General features: G+C 37.4%; 2 protein-coding genes across 3 annotated transcripts in view; one reads left to right on the forward strand and one right to left on the reverse strand.

Moving 5' to 3' along the window:
- Positions 1-22,410, reverse strand: part of PRKG1 (protein kinase cGMP-dependent 1) — a 1,271,722-nt gene that overhangs the window by 574,582 nt on the left and 674,730 nt on the right. The gene's annotated exons all lie outside the window — the stretch shown is intronic.
- On the forward strand, positions 7,690-11,693 carry CSTF2T (cleavage stimulation factor subunit 2 tau variant). The gene has a single exon (XM_037002639.2). It carries the CDS (start codon positions 7,973-7,975, stop codon positions 9,941-9,943), a length of 1,971 nt encoding a protein of 656 aa, XP_036858534.1. The 5' UTR covers positions 7,690-7,972; the 3' UTR covers positions 9,944-11,693.

Genomic DNA, 22,410 nt, shown 5'->3' on the forward strand with positions numbered 1-22,410 from the left:
GATTTTAAAAATAATATAATCTGACAATAGACCATTCTAACCCTATCTTCCCTTTCAAAGATAAAATGAACATATAGACTCAAATAGCATTAGAATAAAACATGGGTCTCCTTCCACTTAAGATGCCATTTTATCTACTACCTAATTGTATATAACAAATGTAGATCAATAATCGCCATACAAAAAAAGAGATGATAAAAAGAAATATGTTACGTATTTCACACAATAATCCAATACAGGAGGTATTATTCCCACCTAAGTAATCCTAAATAAAAAGAAATTGTCCAAGGCTACAGGGACTTGGTGAACTAGGTGGCGAACCAAGGCTCTCTGACATTTGTCTGTCATCATAACCTCTTCACTCTCCTGCCTCTCAAGATCACTGAAAGCAAAGTCTGGATGGGACAGTCTGGAGACTTAGATCCCATTATAAGTGAGGCCACTAACTAGGCACCTGACCCTTGTCAAGTGCACTGTCTTACCTGGCCTCATTTTTTTTATCAACTATTAAAAAAAAGGGGTTGGGGGTTGGACCACCCAATTACTTCCAGAGAGAACATTTGCCTCTGTCCACCCTCTAGTACTAGAACGGTATATTCCTAGCAGTTCCAAATTCATGTAATCTTCTTCTTGCCAAAAAAACCCAATTCATCTCATGCATATGTAATTGCATTCACTACTAATTCCTCTATATGTTGTTTCATATTAAATACATTTTAAAACCTGGGAAAAATATCACAGACTAACCTAATTTGGGGTTTGAAAACTTTGGGTTCTTTTGTTCTATGACAAATACATTCATTACCTATCTAAGTGGACACTTTTTAAAATCCTTATGTGATGTTTAACTATAGCCCTGTAAAGTGAAAGAGGAACAAACATTTTTCCAGTTGTTTCAGTCTTTATACCTTATAGTCCATCTGTTGTCACAACACTGATTGTGATGTCAAAATTGCAGTTAGTTACACTCAGAGACAATCAGGAAAAAGGCCAAGTAAGATTGTGCCCAGACTTCAATAACCTATGATTACTATACTAATTGTGAAGGATGAAGTTTGAAGTCAAGAGACCTGGTTTCAACCTGTAGCGCTCCCACTTACTATGCATCCTTAGGAAACTCATGTAATGGAACAATAATTTAGAAGCTTGGGTTCTTGAGTTAAATGATGTGTGTTCAAATACTGGCTCTTCCAGTTAACGTGGGCACACTATTTAACCTCCCTTTGCCTCTATTTCTTTAGCTATAAATTAATACTCTGTCTATTTCAAAGCATTGCTGCAAAGATTAAGGAAAAAACTATATTAAGAATTTCACGGAGGGTCTCCTTCCTATTAAGCACTGAGAGTTACCTTTTATAAATAGTATGTATTTTGAGTGAGCCTATTTCTAAGTAAAGTTCTGTGAAATATTTGTCTAAGTCTCTATATCATTAAAATCAGGGTACAATTGTATGTACCTCACATGATTATTGTCAAGACCAATGTGGGAACACAAAGAGAAGTGTTTTGTAAGCTAAAAGCATTAAATTACCATTTGGTTAACATATGCAATCTGTTGTTATAAGATGATCTATTAATTTAAGAAATATTTACTGAGTTCTTGGAATATAAAAGAAACTGGACTATGTGATGTGAAGAGTATAAATCAGATATATGTTCCATGCTTAAGTGGAAACACAAGAATATTGGTACCTCGAATACAAGATGGAAGATAATAAATGCCAAATCAATACTCTATTTTAAAATGAAAGTCTTTGCAGTGAGTGTTGAAGGACAAGAAATACTTAGACATGGGGGGATGAGGAGAGAATGAAGGAAAGGATGACATTCACAACAAAGGAACAGTATAAGCACAAACTAGTAGGTAGGAAAGCACACTCATGTATGGTTGAAATAGAGTGTTACCATTTAGCGAGAGGAGAATATATGAAAGGGAGAGTGGGAGGTGTGAATAATGAGAATGCAGCCATATTACAGACGTTAAATGTAGTAAATGTAACTGCCACAATTTAGAGTAAGAACTATAAGGAATTAAAAAGGAGAAGTTCAGGGGCAAAATAAATCATCGAGAAGGACTGGATAAGATTGGTATTCTTAAACCTCTGCCATTATTATTCCACATTCATGCTTCAGAAAGAAGGAAAAAAAGCTTTCACATCAAGTTTAGATTCATTAATCTTCAAAGCCTTTCACAATCTGCCCCCCAAAATCACACTACTTACCAACTCTTGGTTTCTGAGGGCGTTAAAACACCATGTCCATATTTCATGTCTTGGCCATTTCTAGCTCCTGGCTGATTCTCTTCAGCTTTTGTTTATACATACGAGATTATATCACATTCCCTTAAATTCCCAACAGGAAGCCTTCCTCGATCATTCAGAACTTACTAGTCTTATCTGCCTTTACATACTTCATTACATATCTACTTTATCAAATAGTAACATGGAAGAACTACCACTGACCTGGAATAAAATGAGAAGGTGAATTGGGACATGTTATTTAATGCCTCCGGTTTTCTTCTGAGTAAAAGGGTTTGTGGATTAGCTAACTCTAAGATCACTTCCCATTATTCATTCAACAAATATATAATGAGCACCCATCTACCTGTGCTAAACTCTATCCTAGGTGCTGAGGATACAGTGGGGAAGAAGCCAAAGTTATCTATATCTATCTATCTATCTATCTATCTATCTATCTATCTATCTATCTATCTATCTATCTATCTATCATCTATCTATCTATCATCTATCTCTATCTATCTATCTATCTATCTATCTCTCTATCTATCTATCTATCTATCTATCTATCTATCTATGTATCTATCTATCATCTATCATCATCTATCTATATCTATCATCTATTTATCTATCTATCAATCATCTATCTATCTACCTATATCTATCTATCATCTATCTATCATCTATCTATATCTATTATCTATCTATCTATCTATCTATCTATCTATCTATCTATCATCTATCTATCTATCATCTATCTATATCTATCTTTCATCTATCTATCCTATTTATGACTGTTGCTTTGTAGTTCAGTAGCTCTCAAACTTTAGTCTGCATTATCCAGGGACCTTGTTAAAAATTCAGATCTATGTACATACAGACCATCCCTAAGAGCTTCTGATACATTAGGTTTGGAGTAGGACCCAAAATTTTGCATTTCCAAGTATGTTTCTGGTAGTGCTCATGCTACTGAATACAAAACATGAACAAGAAAACCTATGTTTATTGGAATGTTTGTCTTTTTCAGTGCTGAACTGCCAGTGCCTAGAATATTTATGGAATAAAAGAATAAATACAAGGTACTCCGTTAATTGACAAAGGGGAATCTAGCTCTTCCCTTGCATGGTGTTATAGTTTAGAAGGAAAAATCACAACTCTACTAAAAGGTAGAAGAGTTACTATCATCAGAAAAGTACAGATAGGGAACGGTTTACATCCAAAGGAGAATGAACTTATTTCCATCCTAGAGGAAGGAGGAGGAAGATTAGGGAGAACAGTGCATTTGATCCATTCTTTGAAGGACTCATACACTTCCTTCAAAAATACCTGTCATAACTAAAATATTTAGTGCCTTTCTTTGGAGTATTTGTCTTAACATATGGTGAAACTTTTTAATACCCTCAAAGTCAACAGAATCTTTATATTCTCATGTAAGGTTTGATACTCACAAATAGCTAAATATCATATTTTTGCCAGGTCTGGTCAGAAAGTTAGGTGATGTAGTTGCATACAGGGTGTACTTATATATTGATGTTGTATAATTCAAAGTATAGATGGAGCCCTAAAACAATTTCAGGATAGGAGTTTAAAAATCATTTTGAACAATGGAAGCCTCAATGGATTAAATTTATAGTTTCTAAAGGTTATCAGTCTGAAGGACAGCTCCCATTTGCCATATTCCCTGATGTATTTACTTAAAAATCACTTATTATAGTTGATATATATATTAACTTTATTTTATTTTATTTTTTTAAATTTTGGTATCATTAATCTACAATTATATGAAAGACATTATGTTTACTAGACTCCCCCTTCACCAAGTCCCCCCCACAAATCTCTTCAGTCACTGTCCATCAACGTAGTAAGATGCTGTAAAATCACTACTTGTCTTCTCTGTGGTGCACAGCCCTCCCCATGCCCCCAACACTATACATGCTAATGGTAATGCCTCCTTTCTTTTTCCCTGCCCTTATCCCTCCCTTCCCACCCATCGTCCCCAGTCCCTTTCCCTTTGGTAACTGTTAGTCCATTCTTGGGTTCTGTGATTCTGCTGCTGTTTTGTTCCTTCAGTTTTCCTTTGTTCTTATACTCCACATATGAGTGAAATCATTTGGTACTTGTCTTTCTCCACCTGGCTTGTTTCACTGAGCATAATACCCTCTAGCTCCATCCATGTTGTTGCTAATGGTAGGATCTGTTTCTTTCTTATGGCTGAGTAATATTCCATTGTGTATATGTAACACATCTTCTTTATCCATTCATCTACTGATGGACACTTAGGTTGCTTCCATATCTTGGCTATTGTAAATAGTGCAACGATAACATAGGGGTGCATCTGTCTTTTTCAAACTGGAGTGCTGCATTCTTAGAGTAAATTCCTAGAAGTGGAACTCCTGGGTCAAATGGTATTTCTATTTTGTGCATTTTGAGGAACCTCCATACTGCTATTATAGTTGATATTTTGATATATTCAAAGAGAAAGACAAATACCATATGATTTCATTTATATGTGGGATCTAAAAAATCAACCAAACAGAAATAGTCTCATAAACACAGAATGGTGGCTGCCACAGGGGAGGAGGAGTCAGGGATGGATAAAATAGATGAAGAGGGAAAAACAGTCAGTGAGAGTATTTGGTATCTTGATCTGGGTGATGGTTACATGAGTGTATACATATATCAAAAAACAAAAAAAACAAAAAACTGACCCCTGATTATGCAAGATGCCATGTACATTTTTCTTCAGAGTATATGTCATGCTATAAGATGCCTAAAATTTAAACGTCATTGTGGCAAAGAAAGAAGTACAAAATAGAAGTTCTTCCAAGGCAGAACTATGAAAATTATGTATTGTATCTAGGAAATACACATAGGTTTCTAACCATGCTTGGTAATTCTGAACCACTTACTTAAAAATGAACAGTAGTTTATGTGTCTTGGGCATTGAGTTATGTGCTAGGTCACCCTGGTCCTCTGTGATGGGGCCATACCAAGTCATTCTTCTAGTTTGGAATAGGTGACTGAAGAGAACATGGGAGACACATGACAAAATACTTACTCTTACAGTCATGGCTTCTGCCTCCTTATTCATCCCCAGAGCTCCTCACCTAATCTCTTCACCCATCCTTGCAGTCTAGGGTATCTTCAGTGTGGGACCAACACCTATAAGCTGTATTAGATCTGCATTAAAATAATAGATTTTTTTCTAGACAACCCATCTTTTATACCTTTTAAAAGAGTGTACTAAATTTAGTTTGGCCTGATACAAATGAAAATAAAAACAAAAACATTTCAAGCCCCATTGTTTTGATCAATGATTCTTAAAGTGGGGGTCCCAAGAGCAGCACACATCACCTGAGAACTTGTTAGAAATGCAAACAATTCTCTTGTGCTACCCCAGAAACACTGAGTAAGAACTGGGCAGGGAAGGAGGTGAGGCCCAGCAATCTGACTTAACAGGCCATGGTTCCAGGTGGTTCTGATATGAGTGAGGACCACTGGTTTAGACAATACCAGCAGCAGCAGTAAAGCAGCTCTCACTGTCAGATAAGGTGTGCAACCTTTTACGAACTTTATAATTTATTCTAATAGCCTTTTACCATCCCTATGATTATGACATTTAATTCACACACAGTCACACACATCATCTATGTCTAAGTTGTCCTTCATAGAATGTGTGTTAAAAAAAGCCATGGCTTCTCTCTGCAAAGAGATGGTATGAAAAGGAAACAAATGGATTTGTTTTTAATTTTCTGAAATACCATCAACAACTCCTCCCCACCCCCAGTAAAAGACCTGGGGGGAACAAACCATTACTAGCAAATAGCTAGCTGTTTCTTTGACTAGCAGAAAGAATTTAAGAGATATAAATATACTCTTATCACTTGCAGATGTAAGTCATCATTGTTTTGAGTGAACAAAAATGTCCAAGCATATTTTAAAGAAATATTAAAACACTTAAAGGTAAATGGATGCTTTGCCTTATTTGTAGCTAAACCCTCATAATCATTTCAGATCTTTCATCAGATTGTAATACCCAAGACACATAAGACAACTTTTGATGAGAAAAAGTTGCAAAATCCCTTCAAAATGCAAATGAGGAGTTGCATAATCCCCTCACAAGGCCTATGTAGAATAAAATGATTCTCTGCTTAGGAGTTTTAGGACTTAGGCTCTGGAGCAGTGCAGTCCATATACAAGGCAATCCATATGTGTAATCTTAATTTTTCCAACCTACCACATTAAAAAAAGCGAAATGAAATGTATGATATTAATGTTAAAAATATATTTTGTTTGATCTAATATATTACAAATATCGTTTCAACATATAAACAATATAAAATGAGTTTTTTTTACTATTTTAATACTTAGTTTTCAAAATCCTGCATGTATTTTACACGGAAGAGCACATCTCAATTCAAATGCTGAATTCTAACTGGAAGCACTTGGTTTTTATCAAGGTTTAGTAAAATTTATCACTGCCAAAGCAGATTAATCCCATACCCAACTAAAGAGTTTTCAAATAGCCTAACTGATTATGTTTTCATGTTTAAATAAATAAAATAAAATCGAAAGTAGAATTTCTGTCACACTAGCCATATGTGAAGGACTCACTCCTCGGCTACAAGCGGCTCGCGGCGATCCTATGGGGTAGCGCAGGGCTGGAGCTGTGACACCCCAACCTGGGTGAGAATTCAGGCTTTTGCTCATACTGGCTGCCTAAGAAACCACCTGGCGCGCTCCAGGCTTCAGCGATATCACCTGTTAAGTGGGGGAAGCAAACCCACATTCCACATGTTTCAACTTCTGCCGACAAAGCTAGTAGTAAAATAGGAACTACATTGTGCTTTTCCCTTGGGAGTAGAGGTGAAGTCATTAATCAGAACCAAAGTAAAAACCTACAATATAAGAATCATTGAATAAATTTAATTCATACTCTGCAGCCATAAAATGCGCGTTATTATTAGTTACTAATTTTAATATTTGTTAATACAATAAAGGGGGAAAAAGTACTATTATGAATAGCTTCGCTGCTGCCTGCGCGCACAAACTGGGAGAACCACCTATCGCCGGCGGTTCTCGGCGGCACCGGGTGGGGGCGGGGCTGGAGCTGAACACGAGTTCTTTTATCTCTGGCAGTTATTTTCCAAAATTGTTATTCTAAAACGCAACTATTACTTTTCTATATTAAGGAGAAAATCCCAAATTTGCCTTGAAACGAGGTCACTTTCCCTCACAGTCTAAAATGTGACCTTAAACACACAATACTGAGAAACTGCTTTATGAACACAGCTGTATCAGAACGACGAAAACGTCGCCTTCACCAGCTCTCGGTTGGCGGATTCCCGCCGAGCGAACGGAAGCGAACCGCGGTTGACGTCAAGAGAGGCAGTGTCTCCCGGTTGCTGTGGTGAAGTCTAGGCGGCCATCTTTACTGTGGTGAACCCGCGTCAAGCTTTTCCTGGAGTGGGTGGTGACGCGCCCTGAAAAAGCTCTAGATTAACAGACGAGAAAGGAGCCACGTATCTCGGTAATACGTAGCTAAAAGAACGTCGAAGGACCCGGGCAGAAAGGTCAGAGAGGAGACGTGCCGGCGGGGAAGCGGAACGATTCAAGCCGACTTGTGAGGTTTCTGCCCGGATCTGAAAGCCACTTCCGTTGCTCGGCGGAAGTGTGGGTCGCAAGAGGTCGACTCTTGGAGGAATCCGCTTTTTGCCGTGTGCTCAAACGGAATCATGTCGAGTTTGGCGGTGAGAGACCCGGCAATGGATCGATCACTGCGTTCCGTGTTCGTGGGGAACATTCCGTATGAGGCAACTGAGGAGCAGTTAAAGGACATTTTCTCGGAGGTTGGTTCTGTTGTTAGTTTCCGGCTGGTGTACGATAGAGAAACGGGAAAACCCAAGGGTTACGGCTTCTGTGAGTACCAAGACCAGGAGACCGCGCTTAGTGCCATGCGGAACCTTAACGGGCGGGAGTTCAGCGGGAGAGCGCTGCGGGTGGACAATGCAGCTAGTGAAAAGAACAAAGAGGAGTTAAAGAGCCTAGGGCCTGCAGCGCCCATCATTGACTCGCCCTATGGGGACCCCATCGATCCGGAAGATGCGCCTGAATCGATTACCAGAGCAGTTGCTAGTCTGCCCCCGGAGCAGATGTTTGAACTGATGAAGCAGATGAAACTTTGTGTACAAAACAGTCACCAGGAAGCGAGAAACATGTTACTTCAAAATCCACAACTGGCATATGCGCTGTTGCAGGCGCAAGTAGTGATGAGAATAATGGATCCTGAGATTGCTCTGAAAATTTTGCATCGCAAGGTGCATGTCACACCACTGATCCCAGGCAAATCTCAGTCTGGCTCTGGCCCTTGCTCTGGCCCTGGGCTCTGCTCAGGACCTAATGTTCTGTTGAACCAACAGAATCCTCCAGCCCCTCAGCCTCAGCATTTGGCCAGAAGACCTGTGAAAGACATTCCTCCTCTGATGCAGACCCCTATTCAGGGTGGAATTCCAGCCCCCGGGCCAATGCCAGCTGCAGTTCCTGGACCTGGTCCTGGTTCCTTAGCTCCTGGTGGAGCAATGCCACCCCAAGTTGGAATGCCAGGGGTTGGTCCAGTGCCTTTAGAGCGGGGCCAGGTGCAGATGTCAGATCCGAGAGCTCCTATACCTCGTGGACCCATGACTGCTGGTGGCCTGCCTCCTCGAGGACTGTTAGGAGATGCTCCAAATGACCCACGTGGAGGGACTTTGCTTTCAGTCACTGGAGAAGTAGAACCTAGAGGCTATCTTGGCCCACCTCATCAGGGTCCCCCCATGCATCATGCCTCTGGTCACGATAGCCGTGGACCTTCCTCACATGAGATGAGGGGAGGGCCATTAGGAGATCCCAGACTGCTTATTGGAGAACCCAGAGGACCCATGATAGATCAAAGGGGTCTTCCTATGGATGGCAGAGGTAGTAGAGATTCTCGGGGGATGGAGACTCGAGCCATGGAAACTGAAGTCTTAGAGACACGAGTCATGGAGAGAAGAGGAATGGAAACCTGTGCAATGGAAACCAGAGGGATGGAGGCAAGAGGCATGGATGGACGAGGAATGGAGATAAGGGGCCCTGGCCCCAGTTCGAGAGGCCCTATGACTGGTGGAATCCAGGGTCCTGGTCCCCTTAGTATGGGGGCAGGTGGTCCTCAAGGACCCAGACAGGTCCCAAGCATTTCAGGGGTGGGAAATCCTGGAGCTGGCATGCAGGGGGCAGGCATACAAGGAGCAGGCATGCAGGGGGCAGGCATACAAGGAGCAGGCATGCAGGGGGCAGGCATACAAGGAGCAGGCATGCAGGGGGCAGGCATACAAGGAGCAGGCTTACAAGGGGCAGGCATGCAGGGAGCAGGCATACAAGGAGCAGGCATGCAGGGGGCAGGCATACAAGGAGCAGGCCTGCAGGGGGCAGGTATACAAGGAGCAGGCCTGCAGGGGGCAGGTATACAAGGAGTGGGCATGCAAGGGGCAGGCAAGCAAGGTGGAGGCCAGCCTAGCAGTTTTAGTCCTGGGCAGAGCCAAGTAACTCCACAGGATCAAGAAAAGGCAGCTTTGATCATGCAGGTTCTTCAACTGACCGCAGATCAGATTGCCATGCTGCCTCCTGAGCAAAGGCAGAGTATCCTGATTTTAAAGGAACAAATTCAGAAATCTACTGGAGCTTCTTGAAAGGTTTTAGGAAATGTTTGGCAGTAGTCCCAGAAAGTTTTTCTGTAGCCTGAAGAATAGGTGCAAAAGGCTGACTTCTACATCCCCACAATTAAGTGGTTAGGGTTTCCTTCCTAGAACATAATATGATTTTTTTTTGTCTTTCTCTTTGTTTTCCTTTTTATTTTTAATTGGGGGATGGGAGGAGGGAATGGTGGGTCTGTTCACTTTAATTCACTGTAAATACACAAAAAAAACTGAACAAGATTAGATTATACCAAGTAAGATTACAAAGAATATGCAGCAGTATTAAAAGTGTCTACAATATGTTAACTACATTTTTAAAATACTGAGTAAAATGATACCACTTGAATCAAACCCTTGAAGATTTAAATATGATTAGTTAAAATGGTAATACACAAGATAGTTTAAGGTTTTTGGTTGTACAAGAAAGAAGACGTCAAAATTATAAGATATTTTTTGTAAGCCATTTAAAATTTAGAATCCTATATTTAGGCAGTGGAGTCCTGTATTAGGTTAAGCATTGTTTTAGTGTTTTGTAATTACTTTGAAATGTTAAAACTAATAGTATAAGTCTCAACAAGGTTTTCTTCTAAAGGTATGCTACCTGCAAGGAATGCATGTGGTGTGATGATGATGTTTCATTTGTCCCATCCTTGACAGACCAGAAATATTCTGGCCTGACCCTCAGGCATGATGATTTTGCTGGGACGGTTCTATGATCAATCAGGTTACTTAAGTTGGCTCTGAGAAGATTCAGTATGTACCTTGCTATTTCTCAGTAGTCTTTAACCTCTGAATCTGAGTAATTCTCTAAACATCCTTCTGAAAAGTCAGTTGATCTGGAAGAATTATACACAGCATTGGGCTTTGCATAAATGGTAGTGGCTTCTTGTAGTAAAGCTCTCAGTTTCCTGGTTACTAGCTTCCTTGCACAGATGGTACCCATCTGACTAACTAGAATCAGTAGTTGAAAATCTTAGTCTCAGCAACATTTATGTCTTTTAGTTTTCTTATTTTAAAGTCTATTTGTCTATCACCATCTTACCAGAATTGAGGCCCAGGAAGGTAGAGATATTCTTGTGGTCTGAATTCTCTGCTCAGTTTGTTATTCACATTATTTTTTCCAAGTAATAAAGCCATTTAGTCCCAATGGATGTTTAAAAATCAGTTGGAAGGAGGGGCTTCTCAACATTTCCTTTAGAGTTGCTACTACATTTATTTTTAAGCATTAAGGATGTGGACACAAAAAGGTGTATCATAGACCAAGCAGTAATTAGCAGAGGCATAAACACCCAAATCACCAGTGGTCTTACTCTGGAGAGGAAAAACCAGTATCTAGACAGAGGAAAATATGCCATTTAATACAAGGAGGAAGCTGAGACTTTGAATTATTTTCCCCTTGCAAAGTTATTGCATCTTAAATGGGTAATACACTCTCTTTACAAAGTTGATGCTGTTGTATCCTACTCTCTGCTTTATTGTTATTCATACTATTAACTTGCCATGTTTTCAGTTTGCTTCTTTTATATCGGAGAAGATGACTGTCCTTTCTTTACATGTGTGATAGTTCTGGTTAATACTAATGCATAGAAATGGCTTGATCACTTTGAAATTACAGTTACTTTATTCCAAAGCTTTCACTGAAGGACTCTAACTGAAAACTGTTAAGTGTTATGCTCTTTGTTGTAGTAAAATCTCTGCATTGTCTAATGCAGACTGAATAAAAATAATGTACAATTAAGGCTGACTTTAGTATGTGATGTTTATTTTTAATTAACATTAAATGAATTATAAATGTTAAATGAATTATTCAAAAGTTACTGCCTATTCTCAAGAGATCCATGTCCCTGAATAGTTTTTTCCTTCAAATGAAAAAGGCAAAACTAAAGAAATTTCAGGAATGTATGGAAGTCCCATTCTTACATTCATTGTATAACTCCCCAAGTGAAAGAACTCTGAAGACATGGCATTCTATGATTGGTATCCACAGCAGCACATCCTGGTAGGCACTCAAATATTAGGCTTCCTTTTGTTTATGTTCTTTCCCCCCACCCCTGAAAACTCATCCTGTATTTCAGGAATAACTTACTGGTATCTTCATCACCAACAGCACTTGTTATATTGCAATGCACGATTTTACTTTTACCCTCTACCTCCTCACTCCCACTTTTAATAGGCCAGCAACTCTATAAACATGGACTGTCTTACTCATTTCTGCATTGATTATAGCAAAAATCCCAGGTGAGAAGGACAAAACATTCTATCAGTCTTAGGAAAAAAATTCCCATTAAGAGCACATAAACTCCCCAAAAGGGTTCCACACAGAACAAATGAGTTATACAACTACTGGCATTAGACAATAAAAGAAATAACAGAAGGGATCTTCTAATGTTTCAGGTAAAACATTAGAAAATAGGTTCTGACTTCCAGTTCACCGATTGGTCCAGCATTGATGTATAGAACCTTACTTCATTTGATGATAGTGAAGTATATAAACAGTATTTGCTATGATAATCTTGTTTTACTACATCATCATTTATTACAACTCATGGCATCCTACCTTTTCCCATGTGTATATATATAGACTACAAGTGAAAAACCCAAATTCATAATGGTTGAAGCCAGGTGAAACATGCAAATGCCTCCTTAGGGCTTGCTTCTTTTGGGCAGTGCATGATTCTTGGATGTATGAAATGACCAAATTTAATCAGTGCTTGCCCATCAGCCCTTCTCCTGTTACATTACTGATCATTAATATCAAAATGTGTTTAAATGTCTGCTGATGTCCTAAGACTTATTTTGGAGTATTTGGTAAGATAGAAGCCGATATGAATCTCTGGTGAAGGTAGACTAATCCAAGTGAGATCATGTATGACTTTTCAACTATACTTTTCAGAATTCTAATAGTAGAAAAGCATTAAAAAAGAAAAAGAAACTTAATATAATCTCAGCTTGCAAAGTATGCTTTTCCGTGCTGTGATGGCACATTAACTAAGCACACAGATATGTGTGTCTGTCCTTTCTCTTTGGTCTAATGAGGTCTGGGGATAATTATGTGCAACAACCTACTATGGCAGAGAAACTGAATTATCAGATTTCACAGTCTTACAAAAGAATGTCAGCCTCTCACCACTTCATATTGTCAACTCATCTCTAGACAGACAGGCTTCTGGTTGGAGCTTGTTTATCTCATCTTCTCATGAATGCTCTGTAGTCAAGAACTGATTCATTTTAAGGAAATATTTAAAATAATAAACATGCTAATATTAAATATTAATAGTATAATTGGTATGTAATATGCTATTATATTTCATATATATGTATATTTCAGATCTTAACCAGCCTTTTTAAAATTTCCATTTGTTTTTATGCACCTTGAAACCAAAATTTACTCCTTTGGTTGGAAATTTAGCTTCACAGATATTCATACTACAAATACTATTCACATGAGATGTTAACTAGCATGTTTCTTCATGGTATTTTTCCATCACAGTATAAATTTATGTCAGTAAAGAGCATGTATTGTATCCAAAGTGATACTAGGGGAGCGTTATCACAAATAACAAGCCCAATAACTCACTAAATACTGTACATAAAAATACCAAAGTATTTACCTAGAAAAAGAACTGAGATGTTCTAGTTAATGACAACTCTCCATAACCAGGAGTTGATTTAGATCCCAGAGGCAGGTAACTAATTATCAAGGAATTAGAATAGAATAGAATACACAACATTGTAAACCATAATTGCCTTTGTATGATTCAGTATGTATAAAAACTGTAGACATTTGAACCAATCTCGTATGTGGCAAAATTCAGTCATTTACAAATAACTTAATCTGCCTGTTACTTATTTGCTGTCTATCACAAAAGCAGAAGGGATCATCTCTTGGGCATCAAGAAATGAAACCAGCAGTTACCCACAAATTATTTTGTTTTCTAATTAGCTGTTTTATTCAGAATTCTGGCTTCTTACATTATTAATATTCTTCAATAATTCTACTGCAAAAGTTTGTGAACCTCACCTTCCTTCTGGAATGAACAGGAACTAAACTGGACCTATTTAGGAATCTATATATTTATCCCTCAACATTCCACAGGAAAAGATGATCTGCTATAACTCAGTCCTCAATTTATTTTATCTTAAAGGTTCAATTTAATAATATTGGAAGCATGAGCCACATTAAAAATTGTGTATTTGAGTTAATGTGGTAGAAAGGCCTCGAGCTTTCTCCATGCATTAACATTCATAAAATAATATTCCATGTCCCAAATAATCACCTTGTTCACATGTTAAATACTATAGCAGCATAAATAAGGGCTATAAAACATTGTCAGATATCTGCCTGGTTTTATGAGGGTAAACACAACCATTGCCTATCAATAGGATATATTTCCTATCTCATGTATGTCTGTACCAAAATGATACTCACCTTTTTACACTTGTTGGTCATCAGCGAAAAACACCCTCATCTATTTTAAGAAACAGAAATCACATTGTTGAAATCTCTAGAATCACATACCTCCCTACCTCTGCTGTCAGTTCTGTCAAAGTTTTGTCCCTTTAAAGCTTTAAATGTCTTTGGACAACGGCCCCCAAATCTGTGGTTTGTGGGTCAACCAAAGTTTTGTTTGATTATCTCAAGATTCTCAGAAATTTTGAATTTGAGTTCATTAGGTATAATGTATGTTCTCCAATTTTTCCACAAGTCTCTCCCTATGGTCTTACACTAGGTTTGATTCACACAATTACTTGTCAATTTTGTAATACTTTGTTTACAACTCCTGCCTTTACTCTAAAAACACAGCTATTAGATTCAATTAAATTTTGAGTGCCTGATTTGACAAATGTGAACTAGATTAATGATTGAGCACCTGGTTCAGCAAGTATATTTCTGCAAAATCAGCCAACCATATAAAAACCCAGAACAAAGAACAAAAAGGTGAGGTGTGTTTTTTATATATAGCTTTTCTTCAGGTATACTGAGCAAAGTAATGCCTGGGAATGCTAATCCAATAGGTACGTTTCTCCAACAAATCTTTTGCACTTTTAATAAATATTAGGCCAAAATAGCAACATCTTTTTCAATTCAAAGATATATTTATAAAGTGAGAATTACATATCATATATATATAAGTAATATTAAATGCTATCAGCTCTGGAAAAGACATGTATAGTGTACATAACAAAACAGAGTTCTTTAATTTCTTGACTATTAACAACTAGTTTTCAAAAAATGATCCACTACTTAATTTCCAAATAGTAGCTACAACGATTAAAAAAAAAACAGAACGCCTTAATCAGATCATATCATTCCTTTGTTTAAAACCCTCTCAAGGCTCACATTGTTCTTAGGATAAAATCCCAAATACTTACAACGTCCTATAAAGCCCTAACTAATTTGGTTCTTCCTTATGCCAATCTCAAATCCATCATTAGCTCACTGACTAAAGGTGTACTTGGGGTACACCTTTATGTCCTTATATCTGCCAAACTCATTTTCATCTCTGAGCTTTGAATGTAGCAGTGTCCCTTGCTTTTACCCCACTCTTTCCCCAGGACTTTGAATAACTAGGTGATCCTACTTATTTAGGCTTCAGTTTATGTATCACAAACTCAGAGAGGCTTTTCCTGAACACCCCATTTAAAATGGTCTCCCCATTCTCTCTCATCTCTTTGTTTTCAAATAGTGACTCTCTTACCTGAGTACCACTTAAACATGAATCCATGCTTTCCAATCCTTTTGGAAAGCATACTTTTAAATACACAAGGGAAGCTTGAGGATTGCCATTAGTGAGTTACTCTTTATTATGCCCATGTTACATTTATGATGTGCTTGTTCCCAAACACATTAATGTTAGTTGTACTCTTGCTGTTATTTACAGGCATACTTTAGAGATATAGCCAGTTCAGTCCCAGACCATTGCAATAAAACAAATATTTCAATAGAGTGAAATGAATTTTTTGGCTTCCCAGTGCATATATAAGTTACACTGATACTATACTGTAGCATATTAAGTGTGCAATAGCATTATGTCTAAGAACAACCCAATGTATATGTAGCAATTAAAAATACTTTTTATTGTTAAAAATGCTATTTATCACCTGAGCTTTTGGTGAGTTATAATCACTATATCAGATCACCATAATAAATACAATAAAAAAGAAAAAGTTTGAAATACTGTGAGAATTACCAAAATGTGACATAGAGACAAAAAGTGAGCAAATGCTGTTGGAAAAATGGTGCCAACAGACTTGCTTGGTGTAGGATTGCCACAAACCTTAAACTTGTGAAAAAAAGAAAAAAAACCCAACCAGTATCTACAAAACACGTTAAAGCAAGCCCAATAAAATGACGTACGCCTGTATGGGTACAGATAAAAGCATAGATGGAGGTATATAGATATATAAAGAGAGATATAAATATGTATATGTGTATATATGGAACATGATTGCAAAGAACAAAAGATTATTACTCTGAAAACTATTCTGAATATATATTCATCATGAATATATCTTCATCGTGTCAACTGTGCTTGTTCATAAACCAGCTTATATACTTAGTACTAATTTTTGTGATATGTATATAGACAGACATATTATTAACAGGATGAAAAAAGGTTATTTCTACAAAAACACTGAATGTTTTGAAAAAACCTATAAAGGTTAAGTGTATAAAAAGGGATGATTACTAGATTTTGTGGGGGCAAGATAATCGAAAATAAATACTTAAAAAAATCTTTAATATCTAGAATTAGGTACTCAGATTAATTCATAAATTGTCTAAATCCTTATTCCACTTTAAAGGAAGTTTGAAACTAGTAATCATGCACAAAGCATTATGCCAAAACTTTCAAATTTCTTGCACAAATTTTTCAGGTAATGGAGAAAAAAAATCCTTGAGGAAATTTACTCTGAAATTTGGTACTACCAGGGTTATTTCCCTTCTATCTGTAACTGGGATTACCCAGGAAAGATACCAACATGCCCCCATTCTAGTCCTCCTCGTTTCCCTACTACATGATGTTTGTTCTATGTTCAGGGAAACTGAATATGCTTTAAACTCTTGCTAATTAAAATGTGGTCTTTGAAAGCCTGTTAGAAATGCAGAATCTGAGGCCCCACCCCAGACTTGCTGAATCAGAATCTGCATTTTAATAAGATCTCCAGGTGATTAAAGTTCAAATAAAAATTTGAGAAGCACTGCTTAAAAACTAATCCTGAAAGAAAGAAATAAAAAACTGAAAAAAAGCACCTTAACAATATTATGACAAAAAGAAGGGATTTTTAATTTACCTGCCTGGCTGTCCCTCCATTGGCACAGCAGACCAGGAACTGACAAAAGTCACTACTGAGATCAGGTAAATAAAGGAGACGTTTCCAATAAATGCTTCATTTCCTTGGGACATATACCTAGGAATGGAATTGCTACATCATATAACTCTGTTAACCTTTAAAGGAACTGTCAGACTGTTTTCCAGAGCAACTGTACCATTTTATATTCCCTCCTGTAACAAATCAGCATTCTGGTTTCTCTAAATCTTTGTCAATACTTGTTAATTTTTTTTTCATTATAACCTGCAAATGTATATGAATTGGTAGTTTTGCTTTGCAAAAAACAAGCAAACAAAAATCCTCTTCCTTCACAGGTAATTTAGTTGTAGAAAGTTAATAGAGAAACCCCACTGACATGATGTAGGTAAGCCAGCAGGCAGGGGGAGCGTTCAAGTTCCGCTACTCCTTGTCAATTTCAGACCCCACTGCAAGGGAAAGAGGACCTGGCCGGTTCCTAACTACTGAGCTACCACTTTACCACCCAGCAGGAGGAAGGAAGGTTTCCACTGCCCCTACAACAGCCCAGCCAATGAGAAGCCACAAGACTTGGAACTCCCAGTTTACTTCAATGGCCTTTTCCTCTATAACAGCTACGTATTTAAATATTTCTATGCACCAAATAGAAAGGAACCATATAACAAAAGCAAATAAAAATAGCTACCTACCATTTGTTCTATTAATTTATTTTCAGTATAGTTACCGGAAATGATCACATTTCTCTGCTGCAATTTATGCCTTTAAATTTTGTCTTTGAACTTGATCATAATTAAGGATATAAATTAACCAAATCAACATTTGCAAATTAAGTAAATTAGGATATTCCCCCCCAATTAAAGTTTATTTTGGGTATAATTTATTCAACTCAAAACATTTCTAGTACACAGAAGTTTAAATTCAAATCAAGTTTTGTCAAGTGATGACATCAAAGCATCACTCAGTCTCTGAAGATGACCTTGGAACATGTGAATTTCTCATCTTCATACGTGTTCAGATTACTTGTGTTCCAGTCCTAATTTGGGGATTTGTTTGCCTAGAGGGGAAACAAAGCTTGCTTAATTAGAATGTTTTGTGGATTAGAAGTGAGATGATTTGTAGAATCTTTGGTTGGTGAGGATTTTGTTGTTATCATTTTCAGATAAACAGGTGTTAGCAGCTTTCCGCCTCTCTACTCAGTGCCTTTTCCAGGTCATGCAAACTAGTTAAGCCTTGGGCAATACTAACCTCAATTTAAAATGACCCAAAGCCATTCCTCTTGAAGAATGAGAGCTGGATTATCTTGGGTAGAGGAGAAAAGAGGCTTTTCTGCATCTCTTGTGCATTCCCCCTTTCACTCAGCATTATTCACCAGGAGCAGGAAGACTGACAAGCTGGTCACTGAGACAGCCAGACCAGTCAAGGCAGGATTGTGAAATGGATGTCCTTTTTTACACGGTAGTAAAAAAGTGTCTATCAAGAACTTCCCAAATGCCAGGAGCTTGACAGATGTCACCTCTAATTGGACTAGAATCTGGAGGTAGTGGGAAGAAACATGCTTAGAAAAATTAACTAGTTTGCCATGAGTCACAAAGCTTATAGGAAACAGAGACCACCATTGAATCTAAGTTTGTGTGACTCACGTGCTGACTCTCTCCGTTACATCTTTCTGCTTTAAGCAGGATATAGTGAGAAGGCAGAAGGGTTTCCACAATGGGATTTGAATGTGGAGGAACATCCATTTCCACTAAGTGAGGAAATTTATTACAAGTGTAGAAGAGGGGAATTTTAGGGAACAATCAAAGATTTATAAAATCAATCTTTTGACCTTCTGTTTTTTTTTCCTTCCAAGAACTAAGTACTAAACCTGGGCTTTGTTAGAATAGATGAAAAACAAAACTGAGAATGTAAGCATGTTTATATGGAATGACAATAACTTATCAAAAATATGTAAAACTATTTTCTTCTGGATAGTTCTAGTCAGTATCTAACTTAAACAATCTTAAGATCTATTTTCCCTGTGACTTTTTTTTGAACATCTTTATTAACATGTATAATTTACATACCAAAAAATTTACCCATTTAAAGCATACAATGAATGAATTTTAGTATAGTCATAGTGTTGCACAGCCATTACAACATCCTATGTTTAGAACATAAAAAAATTTCATCACCACAAAAGAAACCCGGTTCTCACTGGCATTCAATCCTAATCTCACTCCTCACTCAAATGTAGGCAACCAGTGATACGCTTTCTGTCTCTACAAATATTCTGAATAATCTATATAAATTAAGGAAATATACACCACATAGTCTTTTGTGACTAGCTTCGTTCAGTCAGCATGTTTTCAAGAGCCATCCACATTGTATCAATTATCAGTACTTCATTCCTTCCTATGGCTGAACAATATTCCAATGTATGGATATATCACCTTCGTTTATTTATTCACTGGTTGATGAATATTTGTGTTGTTTCTACATTTTTGCTCTAAAGAGTGCTGCTATGAACATTTCTGTGCATTTGTGGGTGCCCATTTGTTTCATTTCCCTGGGACATATACCTAGGAGTGGAACTGCTATATCATATGATAACTCTGTTAACCTTTAAAGGAACTGTCAGACTGTTTTCCAGAGTGACTGCACCATTTTACAGTCTCACCAGTAATGAATCAGCATTCTGGTTTCTCTACATCTTTGTCAACACTTGTTAATTTATTTTTCATTATAACCATGCCAATGTGTATGAAGTGGTAGTTTTGCTTTGCATTTCCTTGATGGCCAAGGATGTTCAGCATCTTTTCATGTAGTTACTGTCTATCCTTTGGAGGTATGTCTGTTCCCCATAATATATTTACTGTTAAGTAAGACAAAATGTGTTACAATTTCAGCATTTCTATTTTAGGTAAGCAGATAATCAAATGACATAGTCCCTAAAACATGAAAGAAATTCTTTTGTGATTTAAGAACTGACCTGTAAAAGGAGTCAAATGGCAATGACAGAAGTAAGAGTTTTCCATGATATTCTTATACCCTTTTGAAAAATCTAAGAAATAATTTTCAGGGTTTATACATCTTGATAGGGTTCAGGACACACTACCCCAAAATATGGCACCTTGACATATGGAATATTGTATGCTGAAGGAGTCTGGAAAATATGTCAGAAACAAGAAGTTTACTCTGATCTTTCCCATATCCTTCTCCCCAGAAACAGGTCATAAAACCCCCTCATAAGAGGTGCTTCTCTATGTCCTGGGCAAAGGAACCAAAGATAAAGAAAGAGATGCCTAGAAAAATCTAACAATAGGCCTTGCTGAATTTCCCCCAGTTCACTACACTTAATTCATTTGATCACTGACCTACCGTATTTGTACATTATTTCTCACTCTCCATCAAACCTACCATAAAAACACTCAGATCTGTTTCTTTGGGTCTTCACTTCCTTATGTAGTCTCCTGCAGCATGTAAATTCATCTTAAATAAACTGGTTTTCTCCTGTTAATCTACCTTTGTCAGCTTAAGTTTTAGACCCAGCCAGGGACCCTAAGAGGGCTGAGGGAAACTCTGTCCTTCCCTAGACTGTGAAGACATGAGTCAAATCTGAAGGAAATGGAGAGTCCTTTTCTAGGGAGGCAATACAGTGTTGTAATAAACAACTTGGTCTCTGCCTGTGTTTGAATTCTGGCTCTAACAATATTACCTGTGTGACCCATTTCTATGCCTCACTTCCAAAATCTATCCACTCAGCTAACTACCACCTAAAGTAGTTGAAAGGAATATTTGATAATGCATTTTGCACTATGCCTACTTATAGTAATCTCTTGATATGTGATACATACTAGATATTGATATTATTCCATAAAAAAACAGAACTTCAGACACTGAAGCCATACAGCTAAGTGAAAACATGAGTCAGCTCTGTTTATTGCTCTATATCTTCTGAAAGAAAGGCAGGCATGAAGGATGGAAGGAATCAGCTTAAGAGGAGGCCCTCTGCCTCCGGAGAGGACAGGAAGAACCAAGAAAAGTCAATTCCAGAGAAGGAGCCATTTTAAACTAGTTTGTATGTTAAACTAGTCTGTTTAAAGACTGTAAGATCCAAGCAGGGAAAGAAAAATGTCACCTTTCTCCTTTACTACTTCCCCCTATATTCTCTTACGTAATAAAGCTGCATTTTGTACAAAAAGAAATCTAATACAAAGTTTACAATGGTGAAGACAATCTTATGTTGAAAAACCCTCTCACAGCTACTGTTTGACCCAAGACCTTTCAAGCTCCTGAAATCTTGTTTTAGACAAACCAATAGAAATGGTATCAGGGTTTTATCTAGCTTGAGCTTTTACAGCTTATATATTTCTATTTCCTTTAGCTTTATCCAGTACAATAGAGTATGATTTTCAAAAATGTGTTTCCCTTTATCTAAAGCAAACTTCAAAACCCAATAAAAAAGTTTGAGGAAATATTTGTGCTATTTGTAATAATGTTATAGGAAGGGTACATGTATTTTAAATGTTTGCTTTATGAATAAAGTGTTCAAGTACAACTCAGGTCTTTTTCATGTGAATGCCCAAAATGTAATCTGTTTCTCAGAAGAAATGTAAAATTTGCATGTAATCTACTTGCTTTGGTCTGAAGCCTTCCCAGAAACTCCCTATTAATGGCTTTCCTTGCCAGTTGCTTGAAAGGAGCCTCAGAACGTCAAAAGGTTGTGAAGCTAGCTGCCTAGGTGTTGCCCTTTATACTTGCTAATGATTATTTTTGAGCTAAGTTTTGAGACCATGCTGAGAAAGCAAGACCTCTTTTTCCCTTAATCCACTCAACTCTTCATTTTCTAATTAATCTTATCAAACTGTTAGGGCTAAATATGCCAACAGTGAGAACAAAAAACCTCTCCCTGATCTTTAATCTTTTCTTCTTTCTCCCTTACTCAACTCACAAGGAAGATTGTAACATTTACCCAGACCTTTTGCTGCAAGGTTAAAAAAAAATAATAATTTATTAGGGAAGTTGATCATGAAACAGAAATATGATAATTCCCCTTTCTTACCTATGGTCCTGACCAATTTCCTTTCCTTCCCATTGGAAAAATCAGGGCTTTATTAAAGATGCATGTAACACACACAAATACTGAGGTCATTTTTCTAGGCCGTCCCAAGAGC

The sequence above is a fragment of the Manis javanica genome, chromosome 7, assembly GCF_040802235.1.
Source record: "Manis javanica isolate MJ-LG chromosome 7, MJ_LKY, whole genome shotgun sequence".
NCBI lineage: Eukaryota > Metazoa > Chordata > Mammalia > Pholidota > Manidae > Manis > Manis javanica.